The sequence below is a fragment of the Parambassis ranga genome, chromosome 21 (genome assembly GCF_900634625.1).
Source record: "Parambassis ranga chromosome 21, fParRan2.1, whole genome shotgun sequence".
NCBI classification, from domain to species: Eukaryota; Metazoa; Chordata; class Actinopteri; family Ambassidae; genus Parambassis; species Parambassis ranga.
Window position 1 is genome coordinate 21,280,840 of NC_041041.1, and position 22,815 is coordinate 21,303,654.

Consider the following 22,815-nt stretch of genomic DNA (forward strand, 5'->3'; position numbering starts at 1 on the left):
CAAATACACCTTTTTTTTCAAAACACTAGTCTTGCATCGTAGTGTGAACAAGGCAAACAATGCCAAATCAATGATCTATCAATAACATTCATTTTGCATGCCTGTGTCAGAAATAAATCAAACATGACTGTGTGCAGCAATTTAGATCTTGATCAAATAAATGTTCAAATGTGACACCAAGAATCCTTCTATAAATCCCTTAATGTCCTATTTATTTGAAAATGTTAATGTAGTGTCTTCTTCTTGATGGGCCTCCCTTACAGGGAACAGATAGGCTCAGTGTTTGTTGCTGTCTCCCTCTGCTGCTGCTCCTCAACATCATTTATTTCAATCCTTATCCCACAGTCATGTGAGTTTTGTAAGATATATTTGCCATTTTTTGGACTGTATAACCACAGCCAGCCTGTCAGCTGATTTCATAGCCTGCGTGTATCAGCCCTACTTTTTTGTATATTTATTTTTTGTAAATAAGACCCATAAATGTGCTTTTATAAAGATCTGTCAATATGTTTACATGACGCCACATGTTTTCATCCAAGAATAAGATAGGACTTCATTGATCCAAATGTTAATTGACTGCTGAAATATAAAGTTGAAAAAAAAAATCTGTTTCACAAGGTCAGTCGTCCTCTATCCAATAATGCAACTTTCTTGCTGTGTGTGTGTTTAAAAATCATGCCAAATTACTCAGTGCTTAAAATATTCTTTATCAAGCTCCAGACATGTGTTTTTAATGTTCTTTAAATATATTGCTGCCACACACACACACACACACACACACACACACACACACACTTCTAGAGCCAGATAGTTAAATGAAACCCCTCCCTTGTTGTCTCTGAGACAAAGTTCAAGTTATTCACTCTTTTTGGTATTACGCTACATGTGATTGAGACACTGCAGAAATATACTATAGTATAGTATTTATATCTTTGCAAATTTGTTTAATGTGTATATCAGTAGTGAGCCCAAACAAACTGGCTCTAGAGAGAGCTTTTTCAGATTTTAAGCTGAAGTGGCAGCTTAAATTTCCTGGCTCTCGGAAGCAGCCACTGATACCTCACAGTTACCTTTGGTTTGCCTGTGCTTGAGGCAATTAGTTTCTGTCACTGTTAGAGGAAGTACCCAATTTTGTCTGCACTGCAAGAACTGAGAACAATTGTAGGTAGAGTGCCCTTTTATGGAGTCTTTTTTTAGATCCTACTTGAGGGTAAGCACTTCTCTGGCAAAAGAGGAAGCTTGAGTGATGCAAATGTATGATGATTAGTGGAACAAATTCAGCACTTATTACAAAGAAACTCACATAAAAGCTATAAAATTCTTAATGTTAAGCATAAAAATACAACAAACAGAGAAATCAACACATGCTGCAAAGCTGTATAAAAGTCATACTAAAGCTACACTGTTACTTCACTTCAGTGTTCCTATTGGGAGTGCAAACCCTAGTTGATATGTAGATTTTCAGGGGAGCTCCCCTGTGGGTTACCCTCAGGGAAGTGTTTAGATATTCAGTTGTTGGTTGTATTCTGGAACTTCCTAACCAGATAACCGTAAATCAACACATTTAAAGCTATACAGTGTTTTTTTTTCAATAGAAATGAGCATGTGTTAAAATCAAGCATTTGCCAAACAAGGTCTCAACATGCTCAAACCAATTAGCACCAGGTTAAATATGTCCACTCATCCATTGTTGTAACCTGCCTTGTCCTGTAGGGTCACAGGAGGACTGAAGTCTATCCCGACTGGCACTGGGTGAGAGGCAGGATGCACCCTGGATCGCTTGCCAAGCTTTTTGAGGGTGAACTAGTCACACTCACACCTGTGGCCAATTTAGAGTCTGATTAACCTAACATGCACGTCTTTGGTATATGTGGGAGGAAACCGGAGTACCTGAGAAAAACAGAGGAAAACCACCCAGCCACAAGGAGAACGTGCAAACCCCACACAGAAAGACCCCGGCCAGATGCACACTGGAAATCTTCTGGGCTGTGAGGTTAACCGCTGCACTTCTGTGTCACCCTTAAACTACACCAGTATCACCAGTAATTACTCCTACTGCCAGAGGTCTACAGCTTTAACTCGTGTCACAAGTGCAGCATCAATCGCTCATTTATAGGTCTTATAAATGTAAATTTCACATGGAAATATTTGAGTAATGTGCAAAGTGAACCTGATTTTTATTTAAAGTGATATTATTCTCTGTCTGTCTGTCTGTGTGTGAATGTCTGTGTATCAGCTACTCCTCACGACACTGTGGTCAATCAAACCACCCCACTCTTCTAACTGTGTCTATTTGGCCTGGCTGCAACCCTGTGTGGTTTTACCCACCCACACGTGCACACACGTACACACAAATGCACAAGCATATGCAGCCTCTGCTGCCTTGTAAAGCCAAATTGTGTTGTTTCCAGGGGCAGTAATGCTTTATGAGGGTTTGGAGTGGGGAATACTGGCTGCTCAGGTCACGACATGGGGTTACATAGTGCATCTGTGAGTGCAGAAATAGACCCTTTATTCTGCATAAACTACAACCAACATTACCTGATGAAATGCATTCAGGTTCAGGCCATTTGCCATCAGCGATCTGATTTAAAAAAGTTTTGCACTGTCACTCAACTAAATGGACCTAGTGTATCAGGTTGACACTGATCTTAGGAGAATGGAGGATGAACAATGGAACAATGGAAGAACAATGACATGCTCCTAACATGAAGCTGAGCTTCACAAGCACAGAGATGTTTGTGTGATGAAAGCTGCATATTGGGTTACCAACAGAACAGAGCTACTGCCAGCAGCTGTGATCCTTTAATGTCTCATGTTCAGCTCCAAGAAAGCAAAATATTAGATTTTCTTTCTCTGAGTTCACTGCGCTTGTTCCTTCTTTTCTTTTTTTTCCTTCCTTCTCCTGTTTTTACGACAGGCTATAAAAGTTAGAGCCAAAACCTGCTGGAAGCTTTTATATAGAAAACACTAAAATGGCTAACAAGAGTGGATCACGAACATGGGTGAAAGAAAAGCAAAGGAGGGGAAAGATTTTGTATTTTTTAGGACAGTATCAGGTTCAACCAAAGGTTAAGAAAGTTTATCTGGCAGTGCAAAAAAACCCTTCACAATAAAAGTGGTATTCAAATACAAACAGCGGGACACAAATGAACAAAAAGTTATACTGTTGTATCTGTCTAAGGGTTTGGATGACTCAGGAGTAAGCTGCTGAGCCAACAGGTGTGCATAACACTGTGTCAGAATGGGGTGGCCAACAGCTGCTTCATCAGCTTACACAAGGGAGACCTCTACTGTTTGAAAACACACCTGACAAGCTGTGTATACCCTCACACTTGTTTTGACATTAGAACGGCCATCATGAAACACTTCTGATTAATACAGCTCCGCTTATACTTTAATGTTACATACACACCTCTCTACTAGGTGTACCTGTCTGTTTGGACTCCCTTGTGCCTCCAGAACTGCCTTTAATGCTTGGTGTCATCAATTCATCACCTGCTGGATACATTCCTTGGTGATTTAATCCATTCTGTCGTGGTAACATTATACAGTTGCTGTAGATTAGTGCACATCCATGATGTGAATCTCCTGCTCCCAAAGGTGCTAAGAGTGGACTGGGATTTGCTCATTGTGGAGGACATTTGAGTCCAGAGACCCAGAGTATGAGGCCCAAGTGCATTTCCACAATGACAACAGCAGCCACTGATACAAGGCAGGATGGATCCATGCTTTCATGTTGTTTACAGGGCAAGACTGCATCTGTGTGCGGGGTCAGCGCACTTTAAGGTTCAGGGGAGGTACTAGTTCTGTGAAAGGACCTGTCTTTGTCTTTGGTGTTATGAAACACACAGTAACACCTACCAGAGGGCAACAGGTCAAACAGATGAATGGTAGGCTAGCAGAATTTACCCAGCTTGTTTTTCCTTTGGCACTCTCAGGAAGTGAAAGTCAACAAATAGTAAGGAAAAGAATAAACATTTAATAGTAGATAAATTAAATTATAAATGTATAACATGTATAAAACAAAACTGCGAGTGTTCAGTAAACACAGAGAACACTTCATTTAGTTACACTCCTGTCAGCTGCTAGAGAAGTGAGCACGTTAAGATGTCATTACAAGTTCCACTGTTTAAGGGGAATGGTGCGCCAACAGCAGCAGCTGCCACTTGTCACACGATGTCTTGACGTTTCACTACCGGAAAACCAATCCACACGCAAACGTCCACATAAAGATGCATTTCCACAGAAAAACAACATCAGAGTGGAACATCTTTCCATGATCATCTTCATCATCGACTTTCTTACCATCTATGTCAGTGTGTGGCAGCAGTAACAGGTGTGGCTCTCACATGAAGTTTGTCCCTGTCCGGATGCCATCGGATAGTTACCTCCCAACAACAGTAGCAACACAGCGCTGTCGCACTACTTCTGCTTTTACTACGCTGCACTGATTTAAATAGATAAAAGAATGTCACAGGCTGGTATTTTCTCTGGGACACTGACACGCACAAGCAGCATCGCAAATGTCCACGACTTTCTGCCGAGTTTAATCTGATGTTTGGTAAGTTTAGTTAGCCTCTTTAGCAGCGGTAGCACTAAGCTAGCCAACTTCAGTTAATTAGCTAATAACGTCAGCTATGTCAATTAACAGTTAGTATTCGGGCCTTATCTCAATACACTCTAGTGTAAAGATCTTTATTTACAGTAGGAAAGTTACTCTTTCTGTTTTTATTCGGTGACGGGACACGCATGTTGATTAGCTAATCAGTCTACGTGAACGTAAATAGCTTTGGGATGTATTTACAATTTGTGGTGTGTGTTTCTAACAGATATAGATATAGTCATGTAATGTATAGCCAAGCTTTTTATTATTAAAGTGAACGGAGTTGTAGTGACAGTACAAATAAGTAGATTAACAGGAACCCTCCTTCCCCTTCCTAGTGTAACCTCTGAGTGTTATACTGCTAAAAGCCCAGAAAGGGTAATAAGTGAAGTTATCATTATCATATGGGAGTAAAAATGAGGTAATCACACGAGGTGAGCAAAAATTATCTTCAAAATAATAATAATAATCTGCACTGCTGTCCTATACATGTCTATTTTGCATGTTAAATAATATGTAAACATCATATTATATATGAAATTACAACTTTTGTTTTTATTGTACATGCCAGTTGTAATGTCAGGTAATAAACTGTATTTTGTTTTAATAAACAGGTGTTTAATAAATAACAAGCACCTAGAGCCAGCTGTCAAGGGAGGACACAAGATTCACAACATCCCATATTTGTTCAGAGGGAACAGAAGAGGAGCATGTTCATAACACTGTCTGCACTTTGCTAGTGAATGGAGAGCGTGAAGTGATGGAGAACTTGGAGGAGAGGTAAGTACATGCAAACACACTTTTTAGCTTTGACCACCAGTGTTGAGCCTCTGCATTGTGGGTCTGCAACAAGCTGTGTTTGTGTTCTAGTCCCATTTTACTGCATGTCAGGATCTGCAGGTGCTAAAAAAATGATTTTTGATTGTTAAAAAAAATCAATAGGTTGACTGTGGGTGATTTTCAAGTTTGAAATTTGCCGTTGATTACCTTGTTTTTGACAGGGAGCTAAGTGTTAGTCAGACTTCCACAATGATGTGTTTATGTGTTATTGCAGTCCTGCAGATGAGCAGGCTCCCATCCCTCCAGAGCGAGGACTTCTTCACATCTGGCATCCAGCCAGCTGCAGTGAGCAGCTCTGTCCAGAGAGAGTGTTGCTATCCAAGCCGGTCCTGCAGGTCTCCCTAGGGGAACATCATTGCATCCTGCTGGCACAGGGTGAGAGTCTGTCGAGTACTGTTGGCTGATTTTGTCTGTGCCACCTCAGGACTCACAGAACATTGTTTTGTCATTTCAAGATGATGTCATTCATAGTCCATATTCTTTTAAAACTAGCTGAGCCTTTATCAATGATGCATGTGTGACAGGCTAATGCTGTCTTCCAGGTAGTGAGGTGTATTCATTTGGAGAGCTGTTATGGAGGGATATGAGTATTCCGCCATCCGCTCCGGTGCTGGAGGTCTCTCTTCTGGGGAAGAGGGTGGTCCGTGTGGCTGCTGGAGGCTTCCACTGTGGAGCATTGAGCGAACAGGGCAATGTATACATGTGGGGGGAGAATACTGCAGGACAGTGTGGGACGACTGAGAAGGGCACCGTAACAAATATCACAGGTTGGTTATGGTTAACAGCTTTTGCCTATTTTTGTCTTTCTGAGCTCCTCAGTCTATAGTCTATAGTCTTTTTCTCCTTTTCCCCCACTTCCATACTTTTATCTATCAACCATTTGTTTTTTTGCTTTTTATTAAGTCAGTTAAAGCCAACTTGTCATCAGTCATACATTTATAAATGAGATTTCTGGAGTCAATAAGATGGTTGTCGTAGTTTTTGCATTAATCCTGTTTTGTATTATAATGGACACATTTACCTTGTATCAGTTCCAGAGCCCTGCCCAGTCAGTGTGGTGGACAGTGAGGTCATTCCTCCAGCGGTGGTTAGGGTTGTGGACCTTGCTTGTGGACGGGAGCACAGCCTGGCTCTGTCGGCGCAGAACGAGCTGTGGGCATGGGGCAGTGGCTGCCAACTCGGCCTAGTGACCAGCACCTTCCCTGTGTGGAGACCGCAGAAGGTAAATTCCTAAGGCTCTGTGAAAGCTGTAAATTGGTATTAATTGGTGAGAGTAATTGTAATAGTGACCGTTTTTATTAATCATACTTTTCGTACTCTGTGTCATAGGTGGAGCATTTGGCAGGAAGACATGTGATTCAGGTGAATTTAGAATATCTTTGTTTACATTATCAGTCCTGACAAAAATGTGTTTTAACAGTGTTACTGGATCTATTTATTCTTTCTATAGGTTGCTTGTGGAGCATACCATAGTGTGGCCCTTGTTCAAAGTTTACCTTCTCAGGAGTGTAATACCCAGAATCCTCCTAAGAAGACAGAGCGGGGACAGTCACCCCACTACATGATGACAGACAGGGAGGAGCCGTCAACTGTGGATGATACTCACTACTGTCCACTCGGTGTGGAGCTGACTGAAGGCATCAAAGGCGAGGTAAATGTATTCTTCTATATATTATGACTACATATTTTACTAAGAAACCAAAATATTATTATGACCACTCAGAAATTAGGAATGTTCTGATCTGTATTGATCTTCAGCTCGCAATACAGGTGCTACAGTCTTGGTGCCAGATATCACAAATGTTCTTATATCTTGTGGTGTCAGTGGCTCTGTGGGTTGGAGCATTAGGCAGGGGTGGTCAGAATGTTTTGATAAGTGATTATATATTCTGCCCTCATTTTCTAAAGCAATATAAAGTACAGCTAATTGACATTATTTGACATTTTAAGCTGTCCACTGTTTGGTTTGCATTCCCAGAATTCTCCCAGAAGACGAGGCGCAAGGCAAAGGCTTCATCCTGGGGGACAGTCATCTGGCAGTAGTCCTGGCTCTGGAGCAACTTCACGCTCATTTTCTGAAGACAGCAAATCTGACACTAAACAGTACAGTATATTTTTATTATTAAGAGAAGAACCCTAACCCTAAACCTCAGTATTAATAGTATGAGTGTGTTTTTCTCAGATCTCTGTCTTTTTTAATTAAACTTTAGGACGAACCTTCTGACTAGCTGCGTGTTTGAGGGGAACTCTGACACTTTAACCCAGACTGACGGCAGCACTAATTTCCACCCACTGTCAGGCTGGAGAGTTAACAAGAACTTATCTGACCACGATGAGCTAGAGCTTAAGAGTTTCGTTGAGAAATATCCTAGCCACCCTTTACAGATGCAACACACTGCGGGGGCAGGAGATACCGACTCTTTGAGCAGTCTCACATCAGGTACTTTTCCTTCAAGTTCAAGTTCAAGTTTGTTCATATACTTTTTATTACATTATTTGATATATATTTTTGCTCTTGTTGTTTTTGGTCATTTGATTTTAAATAGGCTTTTCTGTAGGACTTTTTTAAATTTGCTGTCGGTGCCTTGTTGATTTTGTGTTCACAGATTTTCATGGTCCTTTGTGTGTTTGCTCATTGCACTCCGCCTTGCTTCTCAGTTTTATATTACTTTGTTCCATTAGGATTTATGATTAAGTCGGTTTTCCTTCTTATTTGACCCGATATATTTTCTTTTTTCCCTCCCTCGCTGTAACCAGACGACAGCTGTGTTTCCTCAACTCCTTCCTCTGATCTGTTGACTTCCAGTTACAAAGATGAGTCCTCCATTAAAAGACAAACCAACAAGTAAGAATAATATTTGGAAATTCTTATTCCGCTGTGTAGTCCGCTGTGTAGTGTGGCTACAATTTATATATATATATATAATATCCTTAATTGACAATGAATTGACTAAAGGTCTAGCATACTGTAGAAAGGTAGAACTCTGTTCCATTATTAACAAACCCTCACATAGTGTTTGAGCAACCTGATCTTTGACCTTCTGTCTTGCAGTAATAACGAACTGTCCAGGCCATACTCCTCGTCCCCAGTGTGCTTGGAAGAGGTCAGGCTCTGTCTGGAGAAGGAGAAGCAGGCACTGCAGGGGCAGAAGAGCTCCAGTCTCACAAATATATACCAGAAGGGGAATACAGCTACAAGCAGGAGACGCTCGCTTCCTGGAACACCCACCCATGGTAGGAATGATGAGGGCGTGAACTCCACTGTACTTTTGGGAAATGGGCTTATTTACTTAGAGGCTTATTTGCCAGGAGTTAGATGAGAAGGTTGATACAGTAAGCCCTACATACGCTGCATACTAAAAGTTCACTGAGAGATAGCGATCACATATAACTCTTCCTAAAACTAAAGGTTGAACTTTTACATTGAGACTTTTATTTGAAAAGGTCACAACATATTAATCACTTGAAGGCCGGCGGTCTGTAATGAGCATCAATAAAACACATTTATGCATGTGGTAGCAATAGTAGTTATCATGATCCTGTTCCTCTGTCAAATTAGAAATTGATGAAGAAAAACATCCAATCACACAATGGAGATTGTCCTTGTCTATAATAATTGGTTCTTACAAGCATGAAAGGTTCAAGTCCATCAAAATTCCTGCTGCTCACATGTTAGTAATATAGATCAATGGGCAGATAAGGTTTATTGATGCTGCAAGTGAGCTTGTTATGTTACAGAAATAGAAGAAGTTAAAGTTAAAAACGGGTCTTAAAGTGCGTTGAAATATAGAAAAATAAAGACATGTACAATTGTATATAAGGTTGGAGAGTTTCATGATGATAAGAGTGCTATCATGACAAAATGAAATGCCTACACTTTAATTGCAGAAAGTCCATTATTTACAGGAAAATTACAGGCAATTTATATTGGCCGTAAGGGTGCTTGAAATGTCTTGAGTGCCACAAAATACAGGCAGGACATTCAGGGAAATGACAACTTCTTGTTTTAAAAGTTTCATTGGTGTAAAAGTGAAAGTCTTTCACCGGCCAACACAGATCTGAGTCATATCAACTTCTCAGTTTTTGCAGGAAAAAAAGAGACATTAGATGATGTGTTCTTATCTCACCTCCAGTTCACCCAGCCTACTGCTGGCTTTTTTTGCAGCTTCAGGTTTTTATAAGGTCATTAAGCTGTATTTATACCAGACCTGCTGGGTGTGCTTTATTGTGTTTGTCCATGCAGTGTGGTTAATCTAAGCGGATGTAGAAGTTGAAGTTTGTTTGCACAGAACAAAAACAACAGAGTTATTTCATCAAATGTGTAAATACAATCTGGACAAGATAAGATAAGGGAAATAAAGACAATCTGTCTAAACTAAATGTTTTGTTTCTGTTATTTAAAATAACGCTCTTATCAGGTCTTTAGTTTAGGATCATGTGTTTTGTCTTTCAGGGTCTCCTCGGAGACAGCAACCCTGTGTCTGCAGACCGTCCTCTGCTGGTCGTGCCCAGGCTTCAGCACAGGAGGAGGCATTGAACAGGCTTCCATCTCTGGAGACAGAGGTGTGGACCTGGGGCCGTGGGTCTGAGGGGCAACTGGGTCATGGAGACCAGCTTGCTAGGTATGGACACAAATATAATTGTATAAGTTCCCCCTTTGGTCATTTTTTTTCAATTCTACTACTTCCCTGGAGGCTAAAATCATGTCTAAATTTAAATCAGTGTAATAATACACTCATCAAACATTTGCACACTGTGTTTAAGGGGTGTTTGTCAATATTTCATTAGCATATTGTGAACCAGTTATGACATTTACAAGCTTTGTAAGCTTAAAGATAAATGTGCTCTGTACATTATGGTTTGTTGTAACCACACAATTGCACACATGCCTGCCACTGTTGTAGCATGGTCAATATGTCATTACATATTTAAATAATGTTTTTTATTTAAGAACAGGAATTATATTGTGCTTAAACTGTATGTGTGTCTAGACTCCAGCCGCTGTGTATCAAGTCTTTAACAGGTGAAGAAGTGATCAAAGTTGCAGCAGGCTCCCACCATTCACTGGCTCTCACTGCTCAGTGCCAGGTAAACAACTTAAAGCATGTGCATACACACACTATCATAAAACTATTTAAAAAAAGTGAGCACTGATGACAGGTTAAAAAGAATAATGTTTGAACTTGAAACAAACATGTCACGGTGTCACAAACATGACACTGTCCTTGTGTATTGCAGGTGTACTCATGGGGCAGCAACATGTGTGGACAGCTTGGACACATCAACAGTCCTGTCACTGTGCCCCAACAAGCAAAGGTAATGCATCATTTATTGTCTAGAAATTTCAGATGTTAGTACATGCTGAACAACATTCAAATACATATGTCCTAATAGCACATTGCCTGTTTTCTTGGTTGACTATTATAGGTGTCTGAAGTTCTTCGCATTTGGGGCTTGTCAGCCGGTCAGAGCCACTCCCTCCTCCTGGCTGATGGAGACTGTGTCCAGCCGGTCCTTTTGTACTGCGGCCAGCAGCAGCAGAAGCTGTCCATACAGAACGAGAGGTTACAGCAGGGCCAAAGCTCATGCCGGAGGTCACCAAACAGGGCAGAGGGTTACACAGTGAGGCCCACCCTGTTGCCCCTCTGCATCGAGGTTTGTAGCTCAAACACACATCTACACACATTCATTCTGCACACTCACTATGGTTAAGGTAAAAAAAATCTATTATCTATTATGGTCTGTGTGTAGATGGGTTACATTAGCAGTGTGTGCAGCGGTGGTCAGAGCTGTGCCGTTTTGGCAGACCAAAACGTCATGGGTTTTATCTCGGCTATCCATGAGCTGGCTTCCAGAGAGAGACAGTTCTACTGCTGGTTAAGCACTGTCAAGAGGGTCCTCCTCACTCCTCTGCGTAACAAAGGTGCATCTTCTTTACTCACACAACAAAAACATGAAAAAATAAAGCATGTTTTAACTACAAGCAGGATCTGAACCTAATCTAGTGACTGCAGATAATGACTTGTGTGTTTCCTTTCCTACAGAGAGTGCATGTCCAGCGTTAGGAGATCAGTGCACACATCTGTTCTTCTCTCTCTGTGAGAGTTTTGTCCGACTGAGCAGCCTGATTGGCCGACATGCTACGTCGCTCAGCTACTTTCTGCATGATGTACCGGGTCGAGATGTCACTTCTCTTCCACTGGTGACATGTGCGGAGTACTTTGTGGACACTTACAAAAAGTAAGGTTGTTGTCTTAGTAAAGAAACCTTAAACTGTACACTAAAGAGGCTGTGGCTCAAATAATTGTACAGTGTCTATTACATATTAGCCTATATATTATTGTGCCCCTGATGTTCTGTATCCCAAAGTTCATTTCTGTAACACAGATATCTTCCTCTATCTTCTCACACAGCTTTTTTGACTTCCAACTAAGCTTCATAAGCTTCACAATACATTTCAGAATCCAGGCTCTTGTACAGGTTTAGGAATCCATGATGCTGTATTTCTGTAAATAGAGGTAGAGCTTATAGTTTCTGTTGACATCAGATAGTGTATGGAGTGAATGGCTAACTGATCAAACACTTTAAACAAATAGTAAGAATGCTTTGATGTGAAATGCCTTTGATAAGCCGTACTTATCAAGGGCATACTTGAGATTGTTACAGTGTATTTGGTGTGTGAATTCTTCCTCTGTGTCTCTCTAGGTATTGTTTGTCAGTTGGTGATTTCCAAGTAATGGGTGGTTTCCAGTTGCTTCATAAACTCTCGCTGTAAGATTGAAGTTTATTTTTGATATTTACTGCTGGTATCATGTGGCCTCAGCTTAACATAATGATTAAGTCTTTGTTTCTATGTGTCTCTGTCCAGGGAGAGTTTAGGTTGCCAGCGATCGTTGCTCACTCAGGTGTGCATGACAGACCAGTGTGCCAGTGGTGATGGCGATCTGGATTCGATGCTGTACTGGCCTTTGCAGCAGCTCCACCAGTACAGCCGACTCCTGCTCAAACTGGCGGCTTGTTATGATGTGGTAATGACTCTCTTCGTGCCTGCTGCTTTATTTTTAACTCCATAAACCTACTACTTGAATGCCTGCTTCCAGTTGTTTGTATACTCAAATACAGAATAAAAGTGTCTTTTTGTCTCAGTTAACTGTAGAGTATCAGTCCCTTCATCAGGGCTGCAGTCAGTTCGAGTCCCTGTCCATGGCCTTGTTGAGACAGAAGAAGGAGGCTGAAACCACCTTTCAGTTCTGGAAGACCCACTCTGGAAAAACTACTGTGAGCAGAACATTTTGTTATGTTTATTATCAGTGACTAAAAGGTGCCCCGCTGACAAATGGCAATATGCATTAGAACTTGTCGTTAAATAGCATCAACTTCTTTGCAGGTAAGGTGTATGTCACTGCTCAGTCGCAGCTTCAAATCCTCCCCGACATAAACATAACTTCCTGTGAATTAAATTGTCCTCCTCATCTACATGGTCCTTGATAAAAGGACGTCATTTTATTGTTAGTAAATTAGACAGTTTCTCCTAAATGCAGCTGACTGCTGACTGAATAAATGAAAGAGGAAATGAAACGGCATCTCAGCTCTGTAAAGTGGAGGAGACAGAAAACCTGACCACAACAGAAAAAGTTACCCTGCTAATACTCAGAGTTTATGTTACCAGATTTTCTGAAATGGGTTAAACTTACCCCGTTTTTTTCAAGTTTGACTTACCTACCTTGACTTAAGACTCTTAAGGCTTATCATACTCAAAGTTCACTTCAGAGTTTACTTAACCTGCTTAAGGAAACAGGCCCCAGCTGTCTTTGAGAAGCAGTGGCAACAGCATGACTTATAGAGGACTGTAACAATGACGTTTTAAAATAAAATCCCTATAGACTGCTCCTGTGTGCTGATGGTGCTTCTAGATCTCCGATATAAATTATGCACAGTAAATGAGCTCCATTCAGATAATGCTTAACTACCTACTCAAATGTACATTAATGGTGCTTTGAACCCTAAAGGTTCTCTCACACACCCATTCACACTCACCAATTGTGCAACTGCTAGGGCTTACTTTGGGTTAAGTGTCTTTCCCAAGGACACATCAGAATATTATGGTGAATGGACAACCACCAGGTGGGAGAGCAGACACCTGTTCTACCACCTGAGCCACGGTCACCAAAAGATGTGTCTATAAATGGTCCCCAAAGTGTTTGTAGAATTGTAAATGTTCCTACATACATGTTGCTCTATTTAATCTGTTCATTCATTTTATATACTTTTTTTTTTTTACATTTTTTAAGAAGATAATGTTTAGGAAGCAAAGGGCATGGTGTCCCACACAAGGCAGGAATGAATCTATGGAAGATGTGTGTATGAGGCAAAGTTGTAATATATTGACATTGTGTTTGTTGTTCAGGAGATTCTGCGTCTCCCGCGGCGCCGTGTGGTGTGTGAAAGCAGCAACAGATCTCTGACTCTGCAGAATGCTGGACGATTTTCCAATCATTGGTTCATACTGTTCAATGACGCACTGGTACACACACAGGTACACAAACACACACAAAGACAAAGAAATTAAGCAGTCAAACCTGGTTTGTAATATGTGTTGATATAGTACATCATACATCAATGGACCCAAAGCCTCATCTTTGATTGGGTGACATTCACAGTCATTTACTGAGGACATTTACATGTGTCTTTCATTCATTCAGGGTACCATTCCCTCTCAAAGCTTTGTAAGTATATGTGGCTGTTTACGCAGTTTCACCTCCTTTAACTTGAGCAGCATACTGTGGATGGGCCGACTATAAGTGCTTCCACTCTGACAGGTTCACATGTGATAAATAAATGTTAACACAGGACCTCATGTATGTTAAAGATGTTTTTCCCCAGTATCCTTTATTCCCTGAGACCGTTTGTATTTACATGCCAGCTCTGCAGTTAATAAATTCACTAAGACCAGATCAACAGCAGTCTTTAGCATTGCAGATGTCCTGTGCCAATGTTTATTTTATGCATGTTGTCCTGATGGATGAACTATAGCTACTGCCACACAGGCTGTTGTGTGTGGGTTTAGATTTCCAGAATTAGTTTGTGGAAACTATAAAAAAAGGTTGTAGGTAGAGTAGCTCCCAGCTAGAAAGGGATAAAGGCTCTCACAGCTGTTTTTTATCCTCTATATTCTCTGAGGGTTGTTGTCATGTCCTGTGTGTCTCCCCTCACTAATATGGGCTGGTTTTAGCTTAAAGCACTTTGCTGTTGTGATCCTGCACAATAGGCTTTGTCTTCCTTTCTTTCTGTCTGCTGTGGTGTATAGATGGTAAGAAGATAGCAGTGAAACTGTCCCTCTCTTACTCAGTCTCTCTGGTTTTGGGTTATTGTCTTGTGTTGAAGTCAATTGAAAACTAACAGTTTGATGTGGGAAATAACCAAGTGCAATGCTGTTTCGCTGAGTACATTCACGTATGTTTTCTTTATTTTGATTAATGCAGCACTTTACTAAAGTTCCAAGAAGTACAAAGAGAATCCAGAATTGATACAGTGTCTCTTTCTGAAAGCATGCACAGTAATAAAACGGAAATTACACTCTTCTACTCAATTGAGTATGTTGAACTTCCCTAATATGCTGTATGAGCAGATAAGAAAACCACACTTTTGCATTTACAGCAGATCTATTGTTCATCTGTGTTTCTCACATACACTGTGAGTTGTGTAATCTCAGAAATTGTTGCATTGCCTAAAATGAGAATTGCAGAAATATAATGCTGCTTGTTTCCTTTGTTATGTGTGTCTACAGTTCTCCACACATCACGTATATCCCCTGACCTGTCTCTGGGTGAAACCACTTACTGAAGACAGCAGCGGACTGTGAGTTTATTGTCAGAGAAATCCATAACTCACCCCAGCAAGCACAGCAATGGGCACATAGGATAAAAGTACTGTATTTAATGAAGAGCCACATACTGGAGGAAGTGAAATAATTTTTGAAATGCCACACATGGATGTTTTTTCAGCCAGAACTTAGTGGCCTTCAGATCAATTGAATTCTCCTGAAAAGGAGTAAAAATCTATGCTGCTGCATCTTGCAAGAGTGTTTACAAAGTTCATTCTTTTGATTGTACATTTTCAGCTATGCCATCAAAATAACATGTCCTGAGGAGAGTTTCACCTTGGCTGCCTCAACACCACAAGAGAAGGTACATTTATGATTACAGACTTTATACCTTGGTGACCAGGTTTTCTTAATGTGTGCACTTCTTTTCTCTGTCTGTCCAGAACAAGTGGCTGAGATCTCTTAACCAGGCGGTGGACCAGGTGCTGGGTGGTGGAGGTCAAGGGTCATCCCCCGGGCTGACAGCAGTGTCTCGCACGGCCTCCTACACATTTACTGGAGATGAACGATTCAAAGATGCTCAGTACACCGGGGGCTGGCTGGCTGGACGGGTTCATGGCAGGTTAGTCATTTTATTCATGTCTTTGTCTCATCATAACATCCAGTTTCAAGACAGTGATTCTACGGCCTCGAAACTGAAACCGAATCAGGAGACATTTGTGGGGCAAAGAAGTGGCTGCACAGAGCTGCTAAAGTATGTGTTCTTTTACAGGGGAACCATGAAGTGGCCGGATGGGAGGACATACAGTGGGAATTTTAAGAATGGACTGGAGGAAGGGTTGGTGTATTAACCCAGTGTAGTGATGTTGTTTCTTTTAGAGACCTGAAAACAGCAAAGGTAAAATGTCTGAACATCTCTTTATGATTTTTTTATTTCCAGCTATGGGGAGTGTGTAATACCCAACAAAGTACTGAATAAAACAGATATCTACCAAGGCCAGTGGAAGGAGGGAAAGATCCATGGTTTTGGCAAGTACAAGTCAGTACACTGTTTTCTATATATCTTCTTTAGTGATGTAGTGAACATAGATGTCTGATGTCTGCAGGATCTGCACCAAGTATATATAAAATATAAAATCAATGCTTTCCTGTCTTGAAGTCATCGCTGATCAAGTCAATCTCGTTCCTTATACTATATCTTTACAACAAGCCAGCAGGGGGCAATTGTTTGTAAAAATAGATAGATGAGATTATGTAAAAGAAGAATGGAAAGGCAGAACATGACCATTTCTTACTTGATTGCATTACTCAGTAATAAAATGCCATCTCCTACTGGGTTATAATATATATATATATATATATATGTGTGTGTTTCCATGGCCATGTGTAAATGCAGGTATGCCACTGGCGAGGTGTATGAGGGCTGTTTCTGTGATGGGCATCGGCATGGTTATGGCATGATGAGCTCTGGTAAACTGGCCAAGGCATCCTACAGTGTTTTCATAGGTCAGTGGGTTCAAGACAGGAAGACAGGATACGGAGTCTACGATGATATCACCAGGTCAGAATATTGACACATCCTAATACAGTCAACTGTATTTTTGACCTAAAATTGTCCGATTGTCAATCCAAAACTCTTTAGTGAAACTAATGAAATTAAACTTTCTTAAATAGTATTTTTTCAGATTATATCTTGTAAATATGTAAGCACTTTACATGCTGCATTGTTAGTTCATGATTTTCTTCATATTTCCCAGAGGTGAGAAATACATGGGAATGTGGCAGGATGACCAGCGCCAAGGCAGTGCTGTGGTTGTCACCCAGAATGGTGTGTACTATGAAGGGACTTTCAAAGACAACAAGATGAGTGTAAGTGCACCTTCAAGTGTATACTTGCATAGTATTTACATGTAATACTAATAACAATGATGTGTTTGCTGTGGCGTGTGTTTTCTGACAGGGTCCGGGTCTGTTGGTGTCAGAGGATGATACAGTTTTTCATGGGGAGTTTTCTGAAGACTGGACTGTCAGTGGGAAGGTAGAACACACCTTGGTGACCTTTGATCTTTCCTATTCTCACCAATAAACACATACCATCAGCATCCAACATTCCACATGAACACACTTGTTAAAAAGCAGCCATTGAAAGGCACTTCATCTTCCTCCTCAGGGTGTTTTGACTCTGGCTAATGGAGATTGTCTGGACGGGATGTTCACTGGAGAGTGGAGTGCAGGGCTAAAGGTGGTTGGAATGTACACTAAACCAGGAATTGATGAACATAAGAAAGAGAGGAGCAGCCTGGAGTTAGTATGATTTTGTAATTTGATTGTGTTCATGCAATTTCCAACATTTGTTAAATTTCTGTCATAGATATTAAATGTGTGTAAATATTTGTATGTACATTATTATGTAAATAAAAGTATGTACATTTCTTAGCAGGTTGGGTCAGTATGCAGTGCCTGCTGCTCAAAGGTGGCTCTGCGTGTTTGATGAATGCTGGAGTCGACTGGGCTGTGACACAGCAGGGGGAGGAGAGAGGGCCGCGGCCTGGGAGAGCATCGCTGTCACCATTGCCACTGCACGACGGCAGAGGTGGGTGTTCTTCAGGCTCTGTGCTTCAGCTAATCCTCACTAACTTTTCGAATTGTTAGACTTTGTATACAGAGCATCGACACAGTATACATCTGAAATAACTGGCTGTGTATGGGTATGTTTGTAGCCCAGACCTCAGCAGGTCTCAGAGCAAAGTTCTGGAGTGTTTGGAGTTCATTCCTCAGTATGGAGAAGCGGTCACCACTGCAAGTTATGACAACATACGAAGATACCTCACCAAGGTACAAGTTTGAGAAGTGTTTTGTGAGTAAAAAATGTCTCTTTATTTGTCTGGGCATATAATTGTATTAAGCAAAGACCAGATAAAAGAAAACCCTCTTATATGTGTCACAAACTGAAATGTAGCTAAATGTAGCTTAGAAAAAAGTCACTTTAAAAGTTTATTTTTTAACATGACCCCTCCTACATTTACTTATACACAACAGTGGTCAGGAAGCATTAGGATCCCACCACTGGGTTTGTTCCCACCAGATACACTGCAGCACATTTTAGAAGGATCCCAGAAAAATATGCACTAGGTCTATTGTGATGCTCAGTCATGGCCACCACAAGTGGCCTCTGGCTTGTGGAAAAAAAGTATATGTTTAAAGCCAGATTAACTGTAGAGCCGCTGTGTGTTACTGATGAAGGCTTGCTTAAAAAAAACTTCAGTTATGCAGCTTGGAAGTTGCTGCAAGTGCCAATTAACATGACGTCCATCCACACTTCAGTCACCACACAGACATACAACCAATCAAACTGTCAGTGTAGTGGAGTATGTATACCTGTGGATGACTGTCGTGGTTTTGCTTTAAAAGCTTGAAAATCCAATGTGTTATTAGCTATTCTGCAAATATTTTTGAACAAGGCAAGCTACAAGGCATCCACATACAGCCCGCCCCATTTCAGATAAATGATTACAACTGGTACAGGAGGGTTTGCACTGAGAGGAGCTGGCTGTGAAGGGGAGTGGTTCCAGACCCATTTCAGAGCTTGCTGTTAGAATGACCCCAGGAAGTATCTGTTCCTTTGCACTTATGCACAGGTATTTGTGTGTTGTCAGAGCTGTGAGACCCCCCACCACCCTCTTGGCTGGCTGGTGGAGACCCTGGTGACAGCCTACAGGATGACTTATGTAGGTGTAGGATCGAACCGCAGGCTTCTCAGACAGGCTGTCCACGAGGTCCAGGCCTACATAACACATTTCTATGGCATTGTCAGGTAGATTGTCTTTGTTCATCTTATTTGGGGTAATTATGAGTTATGTGAATAGCCTGTCATAAAGAATCACTTCGGTAAATATAAAATCCTGTTGCTTGCAGGTTTCTGTTTCCTGGGTTACCAGAAGATGGCGGCGTCCTTTCAGAAGTCCCTGACTCGCCATCCAAAAGCAAACGCCACTCTTTTGATCAAGGGTTAGTGTCAGCACACACACACATGAACACACAAGAAGGAAGTTCACAAACTCAAATGCCAGTATTAACAGGTTTTATTGAATGTTGGCCGCCATGTCTTTCTTTTCCTTCACCGTCTTGTTCTCCAGCAGTGTGGTGGTGGTGAGCTGCTCCTCTCTGCTCCTCCCTCTGCTGCTCCCGCGACTCTACCCCCCTCTCTTCACTCTGTACTGCCTGCAGGAGGAGCAGGAGGAGGCCCAGTACTGGGAGCGCATCCTCCGACTCAACAAACAGCCCGACCAGTCTCTACTCAGCTTCCTGGGAGTGCAGGAGTGAGTGTACAACACACACACAGACACAGACACACACTCACTGAGACACACATTTTATTTGATTATGATCCTCAGATAAATCAAGGTTCAGATATTTGTTTTGTTGCAGGAAGTTTTGGCCTCTGTGGATGTCAATTCTGGGCGAGAAAAAGCAGGTCAGACTCTAAATGTCTCTTTGTCCTTTACTCACACATTTGCTCTACAAGCACTTTTACTCGGTCCTCTGTCACTGCTTGTTTTCATCGCAGATTCTGTCCAGCAGTAAAGACGCTTGCTTCATTTCTGCTGTAGAGACGCTCCAACAAATCAGGTAGCTGCCACGTGCCATGTTTTGTATGTTTTTTGCCTTGAGGGGGCGTAGTTCAGTTGAAATGGATATAAAACAATATAATGCAAACTAACTGCACATATTTTCAGACTAGTTAATTAAATCGATATCTGTTCTGCCACACTGCAGCACCACATTCACTCCATCAGACAAACTTGTAGTCATCCAGAAGACGTTTGAGGAGCTGACGATGGAGGTGAAGCCCATGCTGGATGGAGACTTCCTGTGGTGCATGGATGATCTGTTCCCACTGTTCCTTTATGTAGTGGTCAGAGCCAGGTGTGTTATCTCCCCCACACACACTTTCTTCCTCTTGCTGTTGTTTGTATAACGTCCTTGCATTTATGCTTAAACTGTGAATTTGTGTTCATCTTTAATAGGCTTCTTTATTGATGCCAAATTTGTAACTTGCAAAATACAATTATTTTATTCGCTGTTCCACAGGATCAGGAACCTGGGCGCTGAAGTCAGCCTGATAGAAGATTTGATGGATCCCAATGTTCAGCATGGAGAAATGGGACTGATGTTCACAACACTAAAGGTCAGAAAACTTCTTTTGTATGTATCTTGTTCTGTTCCTCTTTTAATCAATGAATTCTCTAAAACTAACCAACCATTTTATATACGTCTGTGCTGCAGGCTTGTTACATCCAGATCCAGCAGGAGTCCTTAGCGTAGAACCAGACAGGGTGTGGAAACTGCACTAGGAGAAAAAAGTTGAACCTCCTTTTTTCAGACCTCTGGGATAATGAAACAAAAGCTGCACAGACGCACAAAGAGAAAGCATTACTCTTTTACCTTCATTAGAACCCAGGGGAGGACACCTGACACCCCACTCCCTGCTGGTCCTGCTGGTATGTTACACCACCCTAGAGGTCTGTCTTCATAAGACGCTCACTCATCGCCCTCTTCTGGAAAAATGAGAAAACTGCATAACCATCTTTATAGCAATTGTATTTTGAATTCATTTCAAAAAGACTGCTGTGTCGCAGCAGTGCAGTTTTTACAGTATTAAGTAGCAGGTAGCGCACTTGAATATACAGTCATAATGTATATGTCACCACTTTCATCTGATTTCTAGGAAAACTTGCCTGTTACTGAAACATGACATTTTAAAGGGAAGATCAGAAGCTAATACCTTAGTAATAATGTAAATATTTACACAAGGCCAAACACTGCTCAAAGGGAACATTAAGCTTTTAAAGCAGCATTTTTTATACTGTAAATTCAGGAAATGTGCAAAAGGGTATTTTCTTTATAGTGGAGTTTGTATCAATGCACAGATAGAGTATGAACAGTAATACTTACACATTTATTTCTACACTGTCAAGCTGGTCATCTGGTCTGATACTGACGTACAGTAAAGTGACAGATAACTCAGTAACATGTACATAACAGCATTGATTGTACATTGTGACTGTATTTTTATTATGAATCCTGATCGGGAAACATTAATCCCACTGATTATTGTGTGCAGCAGTCAAACCATGAAATTACTTTAATATAAAGTATTTAATGTTTTCCTTCTCACCAAAAGGACTCCTGACAAGTAATTAACATTACTATTAAAACTAATTAATGCACTCACAGTATGTAAAATGAAATGAAGGTGTAAATTTACATCCTGAATGTCTATCACTGTTTCAATGCAGATCCAGATTGGAAATGTTACATTTTTTTACAGCAAGCCTGCAAATCCTATGTTTAAGAATCTTCCTCATGTTTAATCACGTCATTTATTTATGATTCTATTGTAATTTAAATAATTTATTACAGACACTGTACATTGACATATAAATGACTATACATTCTATTAAACCTAGATAGATGTCCCTCTGAATTTAAAATAATTCTATAATTCTTTTTCAAGAATTTTTCAAGTGTTGTTCACTGAGAGCTGCGATGTGTTGAGATGTAGACACACACTCAAAAAGCAGTAGTGTATTTGACAGTACATGTGCTGGAGCTCAGCAACAACATACCATAATCATCCAAATCTAAAGCGGTTCTTTGGATTCCTCCTGTTATTTATATATATAATTTCAGCATGAATGAAGAGTGGTTGTACTGTATTCACTGTGTGTGGAGTTTTGTAGAGAATCTGTATATTTTCAGAACGTCACTTACATGTTTCTTTGTGTTTTCTGTTTAAACCACTGCAGCAGGTGTAGTACAGATGTTTGATTGACATCACTGGCTTCCATTAATAACATTGTTACAGTGGGACGAAGGACAGCACAGAGGCTTTGCATGTTTTAGCCCAAAATCAACACATGGCCTGCTGTTTTCAGAGCCAACTGACACGTTCAGTGTAACATTTCAGGCAGTTATTATATTGAGAGTAAATACCTAAATAAGTATTTACTGACTGACAATGGGCTGAAAAGTTGTATACCATCATCCGTTCTATTTCCGCACTGCTGCCGACACTGACCGTTGTTTAGAAGAATGAACAAACTGATAAACAGATAGCTGCAGGGAGAAATAATGAGCTGAAACACGGAAAGCGTGCTGCGTCCTTTTCCAGTTATTTTTTTTTTCTTTTGAGATTAGACGGGAGCTTGAGGTGATTTTTCTAACCACAGTTGTATTTTTGTAACTTTCTGAACAGAAGGATGATCAGGGAAACTTGATTGTAAAAACTAGTTTTGATGGATAAATAAATGCATCAGGCTGGATGTTTGTTTGTTTTAACATGACAATACATTTCTTTTGATTCACACATTGCTTCCTTGTGGATATTATATATTTTATTTTTGAGAACGTTTAACTATTAACTTATTATTTTCTTTATACCGTATTTGATTGGTTGTTTTCCTATTTCACTATTTTTACACCAGACAAAAACACATGGAGACAGACACACTGTAAGTCACCAATTCACCTAACATGCGTATGT

At 40.7% G+C, this 22,815-nt stretch overlaps 1 protein-coding gene across 6 annotated transcripts; it reads left to right on the forward strand.

The window, feature by feature from the left end:
- Positions 1-4,361: 4,361 nt before the first annotated feature.
- LOC114426112 (alsin-like) lies at positions 4,362-22,594 on the forward strand. Of its 6 annotated transcripts, XM_028393279.1 has the most exons (42): positions 4,362-4,564; positions 4,945-5,040; positions 5,221-5,386; positions 5,661-5,821; positions 5,989-6,213; positions 6,478-6,668; positions 6,776-6,808; positions 6,897-7,097; positions 7,425-7,549; positions 7,657-7,886; positions 8,204-8,291; positions 8,499-8,680; positions 9,900-10,068; positions 10,438-10,534; positions 10,685-10,762; positions 10,874-11,101; positions 11,198-11,369; positions 11,491-11,686; positions 12,152-12,217; positions 12,315-12,474; positions 12,593-12,724; positions 13,854-13,982; positions 14,149-14,172; positions 15,234-15,304; positions 15,567-15,633; positions 15,713-15,891; positions 16,042-16,107; positions 16,210-16,308; positions 16,666-16,830; positions 17,027-17,138; positions 17,230-17,307; positions 17,440-17,573; positions 17,707-17,862; positions 17,990-18,104; positions 18,926-19,083; positions 19,185-19,277; positions 19,406-19,588; positions 19,698-19,743; positions 19,837-19,898; positions 20,046-20,195; positions 20,361-20,457; positions 20,556-22,594. In XM_028393279.1, the coding sequence occupies exons 3-42, from the start codon at positions 5,367-5,369 to the stop codon at positions 20,592-20,594; spliced, it is 4,977 nt and encodes a 1,658-aa protein (XP_028249080.1). In that variant the 5' UTR covers positions 4,362-4,564; positions 4,945-5,040; positions 5,221-5,366; the 3' UTR covers positions 20,595-22,594. The 6 variants fall into 6 exon arrangements, with proteins under 6 accessions (XP_028249080.1, XP_028249079.1, XP_028249081.1 ...); XM_028393278.1 differs by lacking the exon at positions 4,945-5,040; XM_028393280.1 differs by lacking the exon at positions 4,945-5,040 and having other exon boundaries at positions 19,409-19,588.
- The last annotated feature ends 221 nt before the right edge of the window (positions 22,595-22,815 follow it).